The sequence below is a fragment of the Parambassis ranga genome, chromosome 7 (genome assembly GCF_900634625.1).
Source record: "Parambassis ranga chromosome 7, fParRan2.1, whole genome shotgun sequence".
Classification (NCBI taxonomy): Eukaryota; Metazoa; Chordata; class Actinopteri; family Ambassidae; genus Parambassis; species Parambassis ranga.
The window spans coordinates 13,676,666-13,694,615 of record NC_041028.1 but is presented as its reverse complement, the minus strand read 5'-3'; the positions used below and the strand labels follow the sequence as shown (position 1 = coordinate 13,694,615).

Below are 17,950 nucleotides of genomic sequence, written 5' to 3'. Positions count from 1 at the left end.
CATACCATAGATGTGTCAGCTCTGTTTAACCTATAGATTGACAGGACAGAATGAACTGACCCTGAACTCAGCACCTTGTGTTCTACAGCTTGACCTTAGGAGCATTTCTGCAGGCTCAACACATGGAGAGGAACCCAGATTAAGCTGTGTACAAGCTCAGAATAATTCAACAGGCTAGAGTGATGGAGGTGTTTATTTCACTCTCCCTACTTTGAATATGACCTTAAAGCCCATCGATACCAGGCTTTAAATTCCACTAAATGAAAGGTATTCCTTATTCACACTATTGAGTACAGGTACTTTTTTTTTTAACAAAAGGTCGATAGGAATCAGCATAGCATAGCATGCTACAACTCACAAGAACAAGGTGTTGCTAAAAGAGCTTACACTGAGAGATGACTCATTATAAATATGAAATGGTATACACTTACAGTCCTCTAAGTGGGTGGATCAGAACATTGCTGTATGAAATATTTATTGATTGTCTTTGCACCAATGACTGGCTGTGAAAATGTGTCCACATCTATTTCGTTAAGTGTGGAGCATCAGAACTGGTCAGGTTCTGGTGCTGCCGGCTCAGTTTAACATAGTAGCATTATAGGAAGGATGAGGCCTCACTGATGCTGATGTTTAACTGATCTTAAAAATGTAAAAAAGCTGGCTGATCTGTGTAAGATTTTGCATGAGCTGCTCCACGAGCGGGGCTACAGAATGAAAAAACAGAGGTGGAAATGAGTAGGATAGGGCTCCCTTTAACTAGCTCTCATGCTAATCTGCTTCACTGAAACCATGTGGGTGTTTGTTTGATCAAATCTGATAAACAGTGGCCTGGAAGCATAAGCAAAGAACCCTGTAATTGTCATCATATTTTGATTCCAAGGTTGATAAAGCCACTTCAAAGCAGTGAGGAGAGCACTCATGAAAATATACACGCAGAAATCATTTAATTGAAATAACTAAAACTGGTCTGATTTATGCAGAAAACAACACCCCAGCAGTAAGAAGGTGGCTGAGCACTCTGAAATAGACTCTGCGGCTGTATGTAATACTACTGTTCCTGTTTCAAGTAAAAAAAAATAACAGTTGAAACTAGCGGTGCGGCTGCACCTATAACTTTATAGAGTGTGGAATCACATAGACAGACGAGAGACAAAGTCTTCCAAAGGTTACCACTGATGATCTGTGAGTGCAGGATTATAGCTGTTCACTTGGAAAAATGGAATCACTTGCGATGTCAAGATCTGACAGCAATGAGCAAAAGAAAGAAAAAGAAAAGACAAAAACATTAACAGCAACAGCAAAACCCATTGTAAGAAATGTGCTTTCAGAGGACGTTCTGTAATAGTAGGCTGATAAACCAGATTTAGATTGTATGTGGAATGAATATAAAAATAATCAGCACATACAAATTATATACTGATCATTTACATAATGCAAAACATCTCGTCAAAAGCAAACAAAGAATTTGTCAGGTTTCCATTGGAGTGCAATTATCCGCTCAAGGTGTCGATACGCGCACGGCTGGCAGCGAGATGTTTACTCTGCTGATTGCGACGCAATTCACGCCGTGTTTTTTGATTAATCTCCGCCACGGAGAATAAAAAGGTGTGAGGTGTCTTGAAGTGAGGGGATCAGCAGTATAGCAAAGCCCTAACTGGCACATTAGTGTTGACTTTGAATTTGCACACGGGTAAATAAATGACAGAAGACAGCATGGCATAAGGCAAATTAAAGGGAAAATAAGACGATGGGATGAGACATAGAAATGTGTGCCAGAAGAAAGAGAGAAAAAGAAATGAATGGAGAGTCACATGACCCTGCTATAAAAAACAGTGACAGAAGACGAGACAGCAAGAAGTCAAGGGGAGCAGATGGTGCATTTTTGATGAGGTCGAAAGAAAATCAACCTTTTCTTCTTTTTTTCTTCCTGCCCCGAGTCATGATGTGAATTCATTGAATATCATAAAACTATGAGATCCTTTTTATATATTTATTTTATAACCTCAGCTATTAATTCATCCAGGTAGGTCAGGTACTGGGAGCTATTTTTTCCCCCCTATCTGAATTCATTGTGCAGTGGGTGCTCTGTGAGCAAGTGAAGAGTCTGACACTCCCAATTTTCTACTGCTATATTCTCAGGGGTTACCCCTGGACTTAATCTTAAGAACCTTCTCTTTTTTTTCTTTTTTCCCTATCAGATCAGATGAAGTAAAATCCATAAATAGCATTCCTTTAAAAAACATTAAACATTCTGACAGGCACAAATATTGGATATTGATATGAGGAACGAAGAGTTGCTTTACTTACCTCCCTCCATTCTTTAGTTCCCACAGCTTGCAAATACAACACAACCACTGGAGAAGCCCGAGGGAAAGCATGAAAAAGTGAAGAGAAAAGTTGTTCAATTTAAGTGGCACCAACACAACCTGACAGATATCAAGACAGTCCACATTTATGTTCATTACATCTGATAATGATAATGGGGAGGGGTATTCTTAAATAAGATATTTTGACACAACTGTGTTGGTCCAGTCCTTTCTTTTCACCACCTTCAACCAAGCCTCTTGCTGTTTATAAATATGTATAATACCAAAAAAAGGAGAGGCAGAATCACTGTGTACAAGTTCGTCTGAGGACCAAATGAAAGAGCGGGGTGTCATCACTAACACTCCTTCTCCTTCCAAACACATGCAGATTGGCAACAGCCTCAGATGTACTTTAGAAAGCTTTGCCGTGTCTTCTTGAGTCTGCAGCAGTAAAAGATGCATAATACAAATGTTACATTATTCATATCTATCTTTCACTAAGCACCACTATACTGTTTAATGGAGGCTGCTTTAATTAACCAGCAGACAAAGTCTAGAGAAAAGAGGCTGGGTCATTTTCAGAAGTCATGTACCGTATTCTACAATATGATTATCAAAACTATATATTCACCACATGCAGGCAAAAAAAAAAAAATAAGAAGCAGTTAATGGCATCAACATGCCCACTCAGCTGGTGTGAATCCCACTGTGGACTACTACAACTAGTGGCAGCTCTCATCACACATCAGGTCAACAGGACATTACACAGACTTTATTCTGCTAGAATAAAGACGGGTTAATATTGTGACTGAACTGTACTTTTGCATCGACACAGAGTGTGTACTCTAAAAAATAAAAGTTGGTGAGTTACACTGTGATTTAGACTAGTTAGTATTCATAGCCTACTGTTTACAAAGTCCCACTGTGGTTTGTTCAACATTATATTTGTCTTCTGACGGAAAATGTTGCCTTGCGTACAACAGTATGAATATGCAATGACAGAGGCGGTCCAATTAAAACCTGTAAATTTATCATGTTGGGCTCTTAGACGCATACCTGCACGTTCATGCATAAGCAAACAAAGTACCATCGCTAAAGGCTCTACTGGGATCTATTATTAATTGGCCAAGTGCTGCTGTTTGTGTCTAGACGGGCACCATCAGCTGCGTTGTGTGAAGTTTGGACATTAGCTCTAATGAACTTCAAACTGTCTGCTGGACCGGCACACGATTAAAACCACATTTTCCCTCCTAATGAGCAATTAACAGAGGGGAGATAGGAGAGAAAGGGCAGCAGACAGCAAACCTTTCAGACAGCGAGTTCACAAGGAAACAATCTTTCTTTTGTCAGGCTGTTAGCCATGCGGGAAACATACAGCTACACTTAAATGGGGTTTGTAAATCTGACTAATACAAGTTAATCAGCATGTTAGCCTTCAACTGAATTACTAACAAACAGGGGTTCAGTGTGTCTCAAAGTCGTATCCCTAAACTGAAGTAATAATCTAGAAGACACAGAGCACGCTTCTTTGACCGAGATGTTTCCCAAAGGTTCCAGGCCGTCAGACTAATCTACGGAATGGCCACATGAGTGTCGGCCATGTCCGAAAAAACCTGACTGATTGCTTGCTTCATGGAAGGTGACTGAAAAAAGGAAGGAGCCCATCTGGTCGGCCACACAGAGACCAAATCACAAGGCAATTCCATGTCCCCCCCGAACCCTACTCCCAGCTCCTGACAACCATCTGGTAACAGGATGGGCACACAGGGGACACTCGACATGAACGACTCAGAATTGAGCACAAATGTTATTAAGTTCTAGTGTAGACGCACAGCTTAGCAGAACAGAGTGGAGCAGAGAAAGGACAGGCATACAGCCAATACAGCAATTTCCCCATTGTGGGACTAATAAAGGTTTCTTAATCTCTTTTCTTAATCTTAATAGTAATGTGCACAGGGTGCTGTCCCAGGGCCTTCTACAGGTGTCAGCACTCTACAGGTCACCAAACCTTTTATCATCTTCCATGACTTCATGTTCTTTTAGTCAAGCAGCTCCAAAGGACGCCCTTTTACGTTAACATGTTCTTGTAGATAAAACCTGTTATACACAAGTTCAACCCATAGAATACACATATATCTAGCATTCATTAGAGTGCACCTCTTGCCCATCAAGAATCTTTATTGTCATTATGCAAGGGGCAATGACATTTAGTTCAGCAGCTCTTGGCTTAAGCCACACTTAAAATATATCTAAATAAATATATAAAAAATGGAATAAAAACAATAAAGAGTAACAGTGCAATCAAACCTTTGAAGTGACCAGCATGAATATATTGTTCATATTGCAGTGAATTGATGTCCTGAAGTGGAGTGCAGCGTGAGTGTCTGTCTGCCTGTCTGCAGGGGTTTAATGCTCAGTCATTGGGTGGGTGGGGAGTGGATGTCTGAGGAGATGGGGTGATGGATTTCACAGCTCTGGGGAAGAAGCTGTGTCTCAGTCTGTTTATGTGGGTTTTGATGTTCCTGTACATCATTCAAGAGGAAAGAGGCACAAACAGTATGTGTCCTAGGTGGGTGAGGTCTGCAGCTATACAACCGGCCCTCCTTTGAACCCAGCTGTCGGAGAGGACTCGCCACAATCCCCCTGTGCCATACAAGTACGAGCTGCTCATATTTAAACCATACAAACTACATAAATCTAGGATGTTGGATGTTTCAGTAATGACTCAATCCCCTTTGCTGCCTCTTCTCAGCTGTGTTTCAGTCACTTCACTAAAAAAGGACATTTTTACTGTAATGTGCATCACTTACCGACTGGCAGCTCTCAACAGCAGAGCTCAGCTATAGATCATAGAGAACCATATTAAAATGAAAATAGCAAATACTGCACTTTATTGCTAGGATTAGCAAGGAGTTTTAATATGATCACTTGTGTGAAACCATTTTATGAGGCAATAATCTATCTGTCAACAATACAATTCCGTCATCTTTGATATTGAGGGTGGCAAAAGGAGAATCCTTAATATCAAAGATGAAGACTAAGCAGAATAAATGCCACAGTTGTATAGCTCTCCTAATAAAACAATATTACTGTTGATATTCCTCCATGGGACGGGTGGATGGTGGCTATGTCTCTGCATCCATTTTGACCCTGCACTCACACTCACACTTTTGGCAATAAAACTACCATGTTACAGCTTCCTGGTTCACACCGATGTCTGTCCAGACTTACGAAACATTAGTAATAAAAGAGTTTTTGTGAATTTGCACTTAAGCAGTTTTTCCATATGCATAAAATGAGGATGCATGCAGAGTTTATATTTCCATGTTATTATGTTATCTATTATATTCTGGAGGAGCGGTCAACATATTGTTTCTACTGTGAGCTGTTAAGAAGAAGTCATAATGGACAGAGCTGTTCTTCAACATCCCACTTCTACCAAAAACTGACAAACTATACAGCTGAGCTAATGGAAGCTGCATAATTCCTTTTGGATACATTAAGCTCCACCAAACGTCTGCAGGCATAATATGCAACATTTTTCCGCTTTGAATGTCTGTCCTATTGCTGTGTTGAGCATAACTGAAAATGGCAGTGTACTTCTGGACTCATCCGGATGATCCGGAGCAAGCTGTCACCTGTGTGGAGGTGTTTTTTTCCCCCAGACTGTCTGCCTCCTGGTTTTAGACTGCAGGAAAATATAATCAGAGAGTAGGCAGACATAGACATGATGCTACAGGCTTACAGGCTGGGGGCACACTGCTCGCTGTGAGGTGAAACACAGAGGTGGTCAGGTGGTTGGAATATGAGGTGGTGGTGGTAGTGGTGGGTGTAGCTGGAGAGGGGAGGAGTGATGAAGGACAAGGTAGAATATTAAAAATGGGAGCGAGAATAACAGAGAAGCCGAGTGGGAATAAGAGAAGAGAAACAGAGGAGGAGATGAAGCAAACACAGGCGGAATGAAAATCTGTGTCCAGCACAGTCAGGTGGTGGCAGATTTCAGCTGGAGAGGAAGAAGAGAAAGGTTTTAAGGGCTTGGCTGTCAGAAATCCTTCACAGATACACCTCTCACACAGCAATTTAGGTGAGGCAGGGTGGTCGCACATCCACACAAATCTACTGATCTGCTGCCAAGACAAGGATAAAGGCAAGAACCCTTTAGAGGTAATTCTAGAACGTCAGCGGAGAGGCTGTGACAAAACTGCGCCGCTGGGAGCCAATATTGGGTGCAATAGTGAATACCACCTCATCACACTCAGCTGAGATTACCCAGTTTTCAAAATCCCATTATACACATCAAGCTGACATGGAGGCTTATTATTATTTCCTTAGGAGGTGTGTTTTGCATTCACTTGGTGAGCAGTAACCCAATATTCACAGCTTTTGTCTCCACCACCTTGTGAGGGGAATACACCACTGCTAAATGCTCCACTACATGCTCCACTAACTTAGACTAAAGATAACCTCTGAGTGAATGCTTATTTATAGAGGTGCCTTTATTTAAAAAAAAAAAAAAATAATAATGCCCATAGAGTCAGCCAACAAAACTGATGATGATCTGTGACCACAAGAGAATGAAGAGCATCCTGACATTTTTTAGGAAATACAGAAAAAGTTATGCATTTTAATACAGAGCTCTGAGGCAATCAGCTAGTTCAGCATTAAGAAGAATAAAACAGCCTGGCTCTCACTCAAGTTCAAAAAGAAGGATTTCACTTCAAAAGCTCTTCTAGTTTGACCTGAAAGTCTTTGTGACACCACTTCATATATTCTACAGCTTGGCATGCACAGTATATTATAGGTAGCTCTAAGCCCTCCTCTGATATAGAGAAGATTTTTGCCAGATGGAGTCATGATATCATCATATGATATCATTCATTCATTCATTCATTCATCAACATACAGTTGGCTTTGAAAGCTTTTGTATCCAAGCACATTATTATTTCCTTATGTTTTCTGGAAAACCTCCTTTTTTAAGCGTGGTTATTAAACGCTGTGTGTACGGGATGGACGAACATCTGAACCAACAGGGGCTGTTCATCACTCTTACCTCAGATCTCATTAGGAGACCTTGGGGGTAATTAGAGACCAGTGACCTTTATTTTGATGGTATGAGTCAAGCCTCGACTTTATTCAACTCCACCTCTTATTGAATTACACGTAGCACGCCTATGAAAGAGGCACTTGTTAACATAATGTGTACAGAGGAGAGAAAAATATTATGACCTTAGGAAGTGAGTCTCCTATAATTCTTCAGGGTCAATTTGTACACTGTCTTACTGTGCAACACAGAGAAAATTAAAATACATTTACTTCATGAAGGAAGATTGACACATTTGTGGGCTAAGATAGGAGAATATATGCAGGTACAGTCCATATCTCTAAGACATGATGCAGAACATTTGAAGTCAATGAGTTTTAAGGTATTTTGGTTCTGGATCAGTCAGCCAATCATCATTGGCCTTTGTGCTACCTTGGCCTTAAGGGCTTAACCCCTGATGGGTCCAACAGGAGATGGTGGCAACATCAGAGAAGGGTGCCCCCTCTTAAACATAGCAGAGTGGCATCCTGGAAGGCCTGTCACCATCATGTAGACGACCACATAGCTATCAATCATCCTCCCTAAATATATAAATATAATCTTCCTGCGGGCAGATCTTTACAAAAGGGCAAGCAACAAACCCTCAAAACTAAAAGCACACCTGCTGTACTGTAACAAAACACTGACTCCCACCCGCTGATGAGTCACAATCCTCAAACAGCGAAAACCAAATAAATGTGCAGGAAATATCACAGAGAATTTAATAAACATGACTCACTAACTTACAATGAGAGACTGTAAACGGTGATCATAATTGGTTCAATGTAATTGATTTTACTTTTAAATACTCCTGGGATGGTGGAAGCAGCGAGGCTGACGACTCCCACGGAATCTAATGGAGTGAAACACCCATGCATGTGGATGGAAACCGTCAGCACTCCAACCAGAAAATGATGTTACATAAGAGAAGTGGGATGCTTCGTATGGGAGCCTGATAGCAAGTTTAGATGGTGGTGGAGAGAAATAAGAGAGGAGCTGCACATGAAACAGCTCAGCCATCATCTCGGTTTTAATGTGTCTCCTTGTTAACTTTCAAGGTTATAATGATCCAGTGTCATAAGTAATTTTCTAAAGTAATTGAGAAGTGAGGCTAATATCAATGCAATGACAAACCTGAATAGGAAGTGGAGGTTTTTGAAATGTAAAAAGGTCACATCGGTGACAAAGAAGCTGTGCTGAAAGCAATGAGGCTCAGCGTTTGGGAATGAGAGGAAAAATAGCTCATGAATTCCATTATTTTTTATCTGGGTCTAAAAGTACGTATCATACAGATGCGTTTGTCTCTCTGACCAAAACGACAGAACTTCTTTTTTTAATTTCGTGCAGCGCATAATCTCTTCGGGGATTTCAATTCTTCTGAGCTGCTGTGATTCAAACAGAGGGGAATTTTTTAGTCGCTCGGGAAACATTCAGGAGAAGCCGTTTGCCTGCCTCACTCCAAGGGCAACGTCTGTGTGGTTGAGGTCACGCATGCTCGGAATATGTTAAAACCCAGTGAAGAATGGGCGGAGGGTCAACATGTGTATCCAACTACAAAGCAGAGCGTCTTACGTGAAGCAGCTTTGTTTGAAAATGAAACATCCATCATCATTTGTGACACCTCATGCAAAACAAACCTGACAGAATAAATTGGTACACAGCATGCATGAATACTTTCTAAAGGGGTCCACACAAATTAAAACTAAATATTGGTGTCAAATCAACTAGTGATTGATTGATATGATTATTATGTCGAGTCTGAATCTGAGCAACACTATTTTTCCTCAGAAGATATTGTAGCTTGTCATCACAAAAAACACTGGTCTCTTTATAATTCCACAGAGCAAAGACACTTTCGTGCATTCTTGTTCACTGTGGGACATTAAAGTATACACCTGCTTGCATATCAGAATTGTAATGTAAAAAAAAGACTTGTCCTTTCCTCTTTCAGCTGGGGTAATTTTGACCATAAGCACCATGCTAATGTATGCTGATTTGTCAGTTCACATTACAACTGCAACAGGAGGTCCTGGCTACTGGAGTCCTCAGCTATATATCCCTATAGGGGCTCTGCTGTTCTGTTGATGTGATGCAGTAAAGAGTCTGGTAGAGCATGACATGACTAATATCATACCAAATCATGGAACAGTAAGGAAATTCAGATGGCTGAACCTCTATATAGAAAAATGTCATTATACTGGTGAGGATGCACTACAAGCAACCCAAGAAGCGGTGTCAGGAGACCTTGTGTTAGCAGGTGTGTATCAACACAATGTTAGAGAAGTATCTATTAGTCACGCTCCTGGGATTGAAGAGACAAAACAAGATTCAAGATCAAGATCACAGACTGTAATAAACAAAAGATGAAAAAAAAAGAAAATCAAAAGGAGCACAAAGAATAGATATGCATCCTGAATAAGTCAGGCGTGCAGGAGTTCAGGGTTTTTGTAAAGCACGTCAAATTCGAAACACAAAAGACAACTGTCAAAGTCAGCAGCCAGCAAAGAAGCATGTGCAATTTAACCCAGCATAAAGGAAAAAAAAACAGGAACAGGAAATGTGTCTCGTTTACCTGCTTCTTTAAATGCTTCTCTATTCATGTCAGCTAAAGAAGTTTGTGCACCCGACTTAATCGTTCTTCATTTCACACAATGCTGGCAACATTTTGCATCCTCCAACCATGTGTGGGCAGATACATAGAGGCATCCGGTAATTTGATGGCAGAGTCGAAAAAACTCAAATTTAATTTGCACAATGACCAGGCATCGTCACACAACATCCCCAAGGACAAACTCTGAGTCATCAATAAATTAGATAAGGAGTGCTTCAAGTCTCTCTTTAGCACATTGTTGCACAAAATTGCAACACACGACAACAGCAGATACACACACACACACACTCTCTTCTCAAAACTGTTGGCAAGGATGAATAAACCTCTAAAAGAGAACACAGAGAAACATGATTTGCCCTGATAAAGCTCTACCTGCCTCTATCTGCATCAAAGTGTAGAAGCTTTTAAGTTTCTTCTCTAATTTCCTCTTTCTATTTTTGTCCCAAATGTGCCTCCACGTCTGCCGTGTCTGTGCTGTAGATTTGTCAGTAACTTTGATTCCTCACAGGCCTCACAGAATAATATGCAACTCAGTTTTTCTCCAGCTTTATCCTGAGCTAATTACAACTTCTGCTTCAGCCAACCAGTCACAGTATGTGTATTTTAAGGCTTCTTGAGCTGTTCTGATTGGTCACGTATGACCTTTGACCCCGAATGATTAAATCCCCTTAGCCTCGAATCCAAAACCTTTCTCAGAGATTCTTTAGACCCTGTGTTCATGTAACAAAGCACTAATGAGTAGAAATATAGGCAAAAATGAGTGCTGTGAGATTCTTGACCTTTGACCCCCAGAATGAGCAATTGGGAGACATTTAAAGAAGTTCGTTATAATCAGTGCAAGCGATCCAGAATAAGGTATAGACAGTGGGCAGAGAGGGAGAAACATTTCAACCCATCAAGACAGGAAACAAGGACACTACACTAAAAAACTACATAGAATTGCTGCAGAGAGAGAAATGTTTATCTTATGCTAAAGAGCATTAACTGGGGGGTGAACAACCTCAGTAGCACAGTTAAACATAAAAAAAACTTGCAATGGAGCAACCCCATCAGTGACTGTGGAGGGACAGCCACGCCAATTACACATATGATTTCCATTTGCCTCATACACGCACACAGACACGCTGCTATATAGGCCGCTCATTTCGACTGCCCACATTCACTTGTTTAGTAAGTACTACGATTGCTAAGACTGTTTACCTGTGTTTTAGCTGTGCAGTGGTTTATTTAAATTAAAAACAAAGGCTACAGCCAACAATATGCAGCTTATTATGCCGCTGAAGCTAAGCAAACCAATTATAATTCAGTCATCAAACAGCAACAAGGCCACATCACCATCGGTCCGCCAGCCTGATATTCACTCATGTTTGGGCTGGTGCTCAGTCACATTGTCAAGGGGCAATTCTCACTGTAACAAATAAATACGAAATTTGAAACTACTAGTAGTAGTACAGAATACTGGTTTAATTTACCAATAACCACATTCATATACAAACAAGCCTATATCAAGTGATCACATAATGAAGATGTTTTCCTCATTACTTTCTTCCTGTCATACACAGGGCCTGACTATTGCCATGGCAGGGAGCAGCTATAAATGGAAACTAAATCAGTTAACTGGTCAGACTTGTGGACAGCTGTATTCATATACAAGTCTCAACCTCTAATCATGGGCTGGGACTGAGGCAGAGTTACTGTTATACTGAACTGAGCTTAGAAAACATATTATTAGATGAGAGGTTGTTAGGCTTGTCAGTCACTTCAGCTTCGAATAACATATCTCATGAGATGGCCGACACGTTTGCTGCACACTCGGTGTGAAGGTAGAAGTGTAGATTTTACCATGGTTCAAGATCTCCCTTTTTATGCTTGATAATAAACTGCAAGCTAGAGCTCGGCAGATGTCTTAGTTAATGAGTAAATGGCTTTATTAGTGTGCATAGCAGTGCACTGAATCTGTAGGCTGTTTAGCATAATTATTAATGGAGAAGTTTTTCTTAACAAAGGCTCATTTAGTATTGCACATCCAACCAATTGTGCTTTCTGCACATCCAGGAATACCGTATTACTGCTGCACTCTGAATTTATGCAAATGTTTCACCTCAGACTTTGAACATTTTTTATTGCTGCACATTATACTGAATATTTCAAGTCAAGTTTATATTCTCCCACTCATTACTTTGTAATTACTTTTTCCTGAAGACCGAATATGACAGAAAACAGAAGTGTCACTGTGAAGTACAACTGGTTCATCGTTTGGACAAAAAAGGGTCTAAATCTTGCATTACTATCCTTCCTCTTTCCTGTGCTGTCCATGTTACTTAGCACACAATTAATATAGTGTCTCTCCTAATTACATCTTCCAGCTGTGGCACATATAGCAACAGGCAGCTGGGGACGCTGTGCACCACATCTGCTTATGTGCGCTGCACTGAATGAGAGGCTCATGCACCACTTCTCCCTGTCTGTACTGGTTGGAGCCCAGTAGCTCCTCGGGGCGGCCTTCACATCTGCCATCAGTCACACACATTATCACCAAGGCCTTAAGACCAGGAGTTGGACAGCTGGGCTCTCCAGCTGTGATTTGTGTAACTCATTTAAAAGCCCGACTGTCTGGCTGATTTGGGGGATTATTTGTCTAAGAAAGTTAGGGCCTGCAGGCTCTCAAACATACGACGCGGCTTTTCAGGACTACTGCTCAGTATGTACTGTCGGTGTCACCACCCTTTGCTCTCTCTCTCTCTCTCTCTCTCTCAGTTCAGCGGGGACAGAGTACTGCTGAGAGCGAAACACAAGATTACTTTTAGCCAAAATATGACGACCACTCAACTAAATGACTTCAACCTAGGCACTGCACTTACTTGGGCTCCCATCAATACACACACTAGTGCAAAATAGATTAGATGAGAGGTTGTCAACGAAAGTGAGACAGACACACTTACAGACTCCTTGCTTTATATAGAGACACAATTCAATGGATTGTTGTAGTCTTTTCACTCAATCGTGTCATCATGTCTCCTCTCTCTCTCCCTCTCTCTCTCTCTCTCTGCTCAAACACTATACAGCTAACCATTAGTGAAGCAAACACATGTATCTGAAATGAATCTTACAGTGGCTATAATTTTACCTACAATTTGGCACAATTGGTTTATACACCAATCAGAAGAAGAATTTTTCCTACATCACATTTTAAAACAGCTGTTGCATCAGTGCACTGGTATTGAATCAGAGAGTTTGGGTATTGGAGTCAGTATTAGAACCAAATATTATTATTGTTTATACCAGATAGCAGCACTTCACAACACTTTCGCCTCTGCTCTGACCCTTATGTATTGCTCAAATATCGGGGACAATGTTACACTTTAAATGAGCGCACCATGCCATGCGATCTCCTGTCCCACTTCATCTTTCCCACATGCTCCTTTTGTGTTTAGCTCCAGTCACTCTCAGAGCATTCACTCCCCTTCCTCTGGTTTGCATGTGTCATTCCTTTATTTTCTTCCCTGGGTAAGATATCAGGCGTTGGAGATAAAAATGAATATGAAAGAAAACATCGCCATGCTGTTTGTGAATTTGTGGCAAACCAAAAACCAGACTGCGTCCTGCAGAGATAATTGGCTGTGAAACATCCACAACATCAGTCAGCTATTGACATGAGAGAATCAATTATTCAAAAAAGTGATGTTTTACATTCATGATGTGCGTGCTGTTGTTTGCTTAGAAATAAAGCAACCGGCTGAGGGCCATTTAAACTTGATGTCTATGAGCATGTTTGTATGCAACACTTGGCAGTCAGGCCTTAGTATCACCTCTGACTGACACATCAAATTCCCCTGAGAAACAGCAGCAAGTGACAATGAAAATAACAACAAACACACAGTTAGCTGTGCAGGTAATGAGAAATGGACCAAGTGACCCAAAATATCAACCAGCGACACAGGTTAAAACCACAGAATCCACCAATCATTACTGCGATTTAAGCTGTTTGAGGCAGAAAGTAAATACGTAGCAGCCGTGTTCAGAACAAACTGTATAAGCCATAGCCAAGAAATCATTAGCTGCAGGCTGAGGTGGTGATAACACTGAACAAGCAACACTATCAACACATCTGAAAAGCTTCTTGTTACCTAAATAAAGTCTACAGTAACAAGCAGTTCTTCTTGAACAGTCAAATATATGACATGTTGATATTTTTTGTACACATGAGCAAGCATATTGGGAAACCCTGGCATGCAATGCATTCTGGTATATGTAGGAATTGCAACAATATCTGTATGAACAGGACTCTGGTTTGGCTGAATTTGAATCTACAACATACCTCTACAGCACATTGTTCCCATGTTCCAGCTCTGACATGCTCCTTTTATTTCTCACCTTCTGTCATCTTCCCTCTGCCCAACATGCCGAAGCTCAGCCAGCCTCACATCCTGACCTTTCCCTAACCTTAAATTTTCCCTCCTTAGTCTCGTCCTTGTCCTCCACCCTCCATCTTCACTTTTGTATTGTATCAGCCATGTTGTCACCCACTGATAGCTCTGACCTTAAGGGTTATTTACTAGGGAAGAGCCAGAGAAAGTGAAGCGCCATTTATTGTGCCTTGCTGCTTCTCTGGATAAGGACAAGTGCCGATACACAAGAAAAATGCACTGGATGCCTAGTTTTCTTAAATGTAAACAAAAGAATCAAAATTTACATTTCTGACAAGTAACAAGTGTAATTTTTACTTACCAGGATCTGATTTGGAGAAAGTATCCACATCCAGTAGACTCCTGTAGAAACATTAGAAGACATGCAGGTAAATATAGATCCTTTCAGTTCGCTTCATTGTTTTGAGACAATGTATTCATTCGTTAACATTTCTCGAGTTCCATTTTTATCTCTTTTCATCCCTGCTCTCCTGAGCGTTTCCAAAATGTCTCAGCTAAGCCCCGAAAGTTAAGTCATGGGCAAATTTAAATTGCTCCCTCAATTATTCTGTGAAATTAAACAAAAAATGTGCTGCAAAGCTTTTTTTTCTTCCTGGAATGAAAAATCAATGAGAAAAGTTGGTTTGGCTGATGAAGACCCCCAGGAAGCAGAAATGGAAATAGTACATTTTCTCAAATCTCTTACTGCAAACAATGCCAGCTAAACTTTGTACAAATGACTGCAGTTCTTAGATAAATGCTGCTCTTTATGTCTGATTGCAAAAAAAGTAAATATGTGGGCTATATGTAAGTGAAACACCTGAAAGACCATGAGAAAGATCTACAAAAACACAAAAATAAAAAACAAAAACAAACAAACAAAAAAAGCCAAACCATGACACACCGTGACTTAAAAAAACACACAACATGATAACATGAAAAATTGATATATTATAGTTCAATATTAGAATTAGGAATAAATAAGTCACCAGTTTGTTTGAATGACAGTGATTTGTTTGTAAAATATGCCCCGTTCATGGTGTCCATGCCATTACAGGCCCCGATGCACAAGCCTATTGTATACTTTTGTTATACTTATACTTTTGTTGCTGCGCTTGTCATTAAGTCTAACAATTGAACGATTCAAGGCGAAATAATGGCAGACATTTATAATACAGTGTAGGTACAAACACATGGTTAGACACCATCTGAGCTGGCTGCTGCCTCCCAGGTAAGGGAAAGTCAAACTCAGGTGTCTGGACACTTCAAGTCTGGCTGCTCTCAGGGGGGACGGCACAGAAGAAACTGCTATTCATTATTCAGGAGTGGAATGGAAAGACAGTCAGAACACCACAAGGCAGGCAGGCAGGCAGGATGACAGTCTGGAAAACCCCTGACTGAGTTTTACTGCTCTGTCAGCCAGTCAGCCAGCAGTCAGTCAGTCAGTCAACCATTCAGCACCACACAGTGAATCTAGGTGCCTGTTTTTGTTTCAGAGTGACAAATTAAATCTCAATTATGCATTTATGAATATTATCGCTGCATATATTTGCATTATTTATGCATTTTTATAGCCTCAGCTGATAAACAAACAAGAGAACTGTGAATATCAGAGGCAATCAACTGGGTCATTAGCCAGACTTCATGCAAAAATCAAGAAAGGACCAAAGGACGTTTGTTTTTATTTACCATGGAAGCCAAACTAAAGGTCACGACAAGACAGACAGAGAGACAGACAGACAGGTAGGTAGGCAGGTAGGAAGGAATCTAATTTGATTTTTACGCACTGGAAATTACGCACTGGTAAAATGATTTGAACAGATATGCAGCTCCTTAACGCAACATATGAGTGTTACAGAAAAACATTCATGCTGCCTGCCTTTCTAAAGCGGGATTTCCTATACTAGTGGATAACAATGTAGACTTTTAAGTTTGACCTCACCTGCACGACACGGTAACTTCTATTTTAGTTGCAGGGACTCTGGTGTTGAGAGGATCGAACTCCTCTATCGATGCCATCATCGCGGCTAATGAGCATCAGCAAAGAAAGGAGAAGTAAAAAAAAAAAAGATCCGATCATTCACAATAGGATCGTGATTGCAGTAAATCCATTGTAGAGAGCTTCCTTTTGGGGTTTCGCTTCTGGATCAGCGGAGGAGGGAGAAAGAGAGAGACTGACAGGCAGGGAGGCAGAGGGCGAGCGAGCGAGAGAGACGAGCAGGCGAGCAGTGAAAGTTGTGAGGCGGATTTAAAGTTCATTCATCCTTCATGCGTTCACGGTGCGCTACCGGTGCGCTCCTGCTGTCCGTCCGGTGCTGAGAAGGAGGGAGGAGAGCGCAGCCAGCCGGAGACAGCGGCAACAGCAGGGTGCGCTCTCTCTCTCCCTCTCTCTCTGTCTTATTTGATGAGCTTACCTGTTCATATAAACGTCCCTTCGTGAAATGCTTCATATTTAGATTACACACCTGTAAGTTCATGAGATCTTCTTTCAGATATTTGCTGTTTTTGTCACTCAGAGTTTCACATAAAGATAAGTCTGATTGTAATTCTGATAATGATGTAGTTCATGAGTATCATGATCTCTTATATAAATGTTAGACTCATGATGATGTTATGGAATTATTTGGCAGAGCATCATTATTCATCTCCATAATGCCCTTTTAGTTGTATCTAACATATACGAGATATTTTTTTATATTTTGAAAAACACAAAAATGTGTCCTTTGTTTTTAATAAATACACACGCAACAAAAGGGTGGAATCCCAGTCTCTAGAAAAGCTCACCACATGCAAATTTCCTTCCGTTGCAACATATGTAGATTCCAGTTATATTCAACTCTGGCCTCTGATTCAGCCATTTTATAACTGTAAATTACATCCATTCCTTGTTGGAACTGGTACTGACCGTGATCCTGTTGAAAGGACCACACACTTAGGGACTGCACATTGCCCATTCCTTGAGGCAGCAAAGGAGCTCCAAACCATGAGATTTCCATTACTGTGCTTTGATTCATCCATCCAGTATCTATTTTTATTCCAAAACACAATCTCTTTGCTCTGTATGTTTACTGAAAAATCAGGCTACATATATATATATATATATATATATATATATATATATATATATATATATATATATATATATATATATATATATATATATATATATATATATGTGTGTGTGTGTGTGTGTGTGTGTGTGTCCTTCTATGCAGGTCAACTTGTCTTTTAGAGTATGGTGCTTCAAGCTGGGCAGCATTTTTTTTTAATCTGGCTAAAAATGCACAGACACTGACAAACTGACGATATTAAAAAACAACATACAATACAGGAAAGCTTCATGGACTGAGGGACTATATTGTAGAAAATATAAAAGGCAGCAGTTAAATTCTGCACATTAAACAGCACCTACTGTACACCACTTCTCTCCCCTTGCTTCTAACATTGAAGCCTGCGCTCATCCTGTAATATCAAATAGAGACAGTTACATCATATACTTCACTGGAGCAGGTAATCAAACAGCCGGGCGCCCACACCCATGGTCAAT

At 40.5% G+C, this 17,950-nt stretch overlaps 1 protein-coding gene across 5 annotated transcripts in view; it reads right to left on the bottom strand.

Annotated features, from left to right (window-relative positions):
• The window catches only part of cpne9 (copine family member IX), a 53,787-nt gene extending 37,362 nt beyond the window's left edge, over nucleotides 1–16,425 (bottom strand). For 4 of the 5 annotated variants that reach the window (XM_028409820.1, XM_028409823.1, XM_028409822.1 and 1 more), the window contains exons 1-3: nucleotides 16,346–16,422; nucleotides 14,726–14,766; nucleotides 2,308–2,354 (exon numbers count right to left, since the gene is read on the bottom strand). In XM_028409820.1, the coding sequence (XP_028265621.1) occupies nucleotides 2,308–2,354; nucleotides 14,726–14,766; nucleotides 16,346–16,422 (165 nt within the window). Of the gene's footprint in view, nucleotides 1–2,307; nucleotides 2,355–14,725; nucleotides 14,767–16,345 lie in introns of all 5 variants that reach the window. The other variant, XM_028409824.1, reaches the window with a different exon arrangement.
• Nucleotides 16,426–17,950: the final 1,525 nt, after the last annotated feature.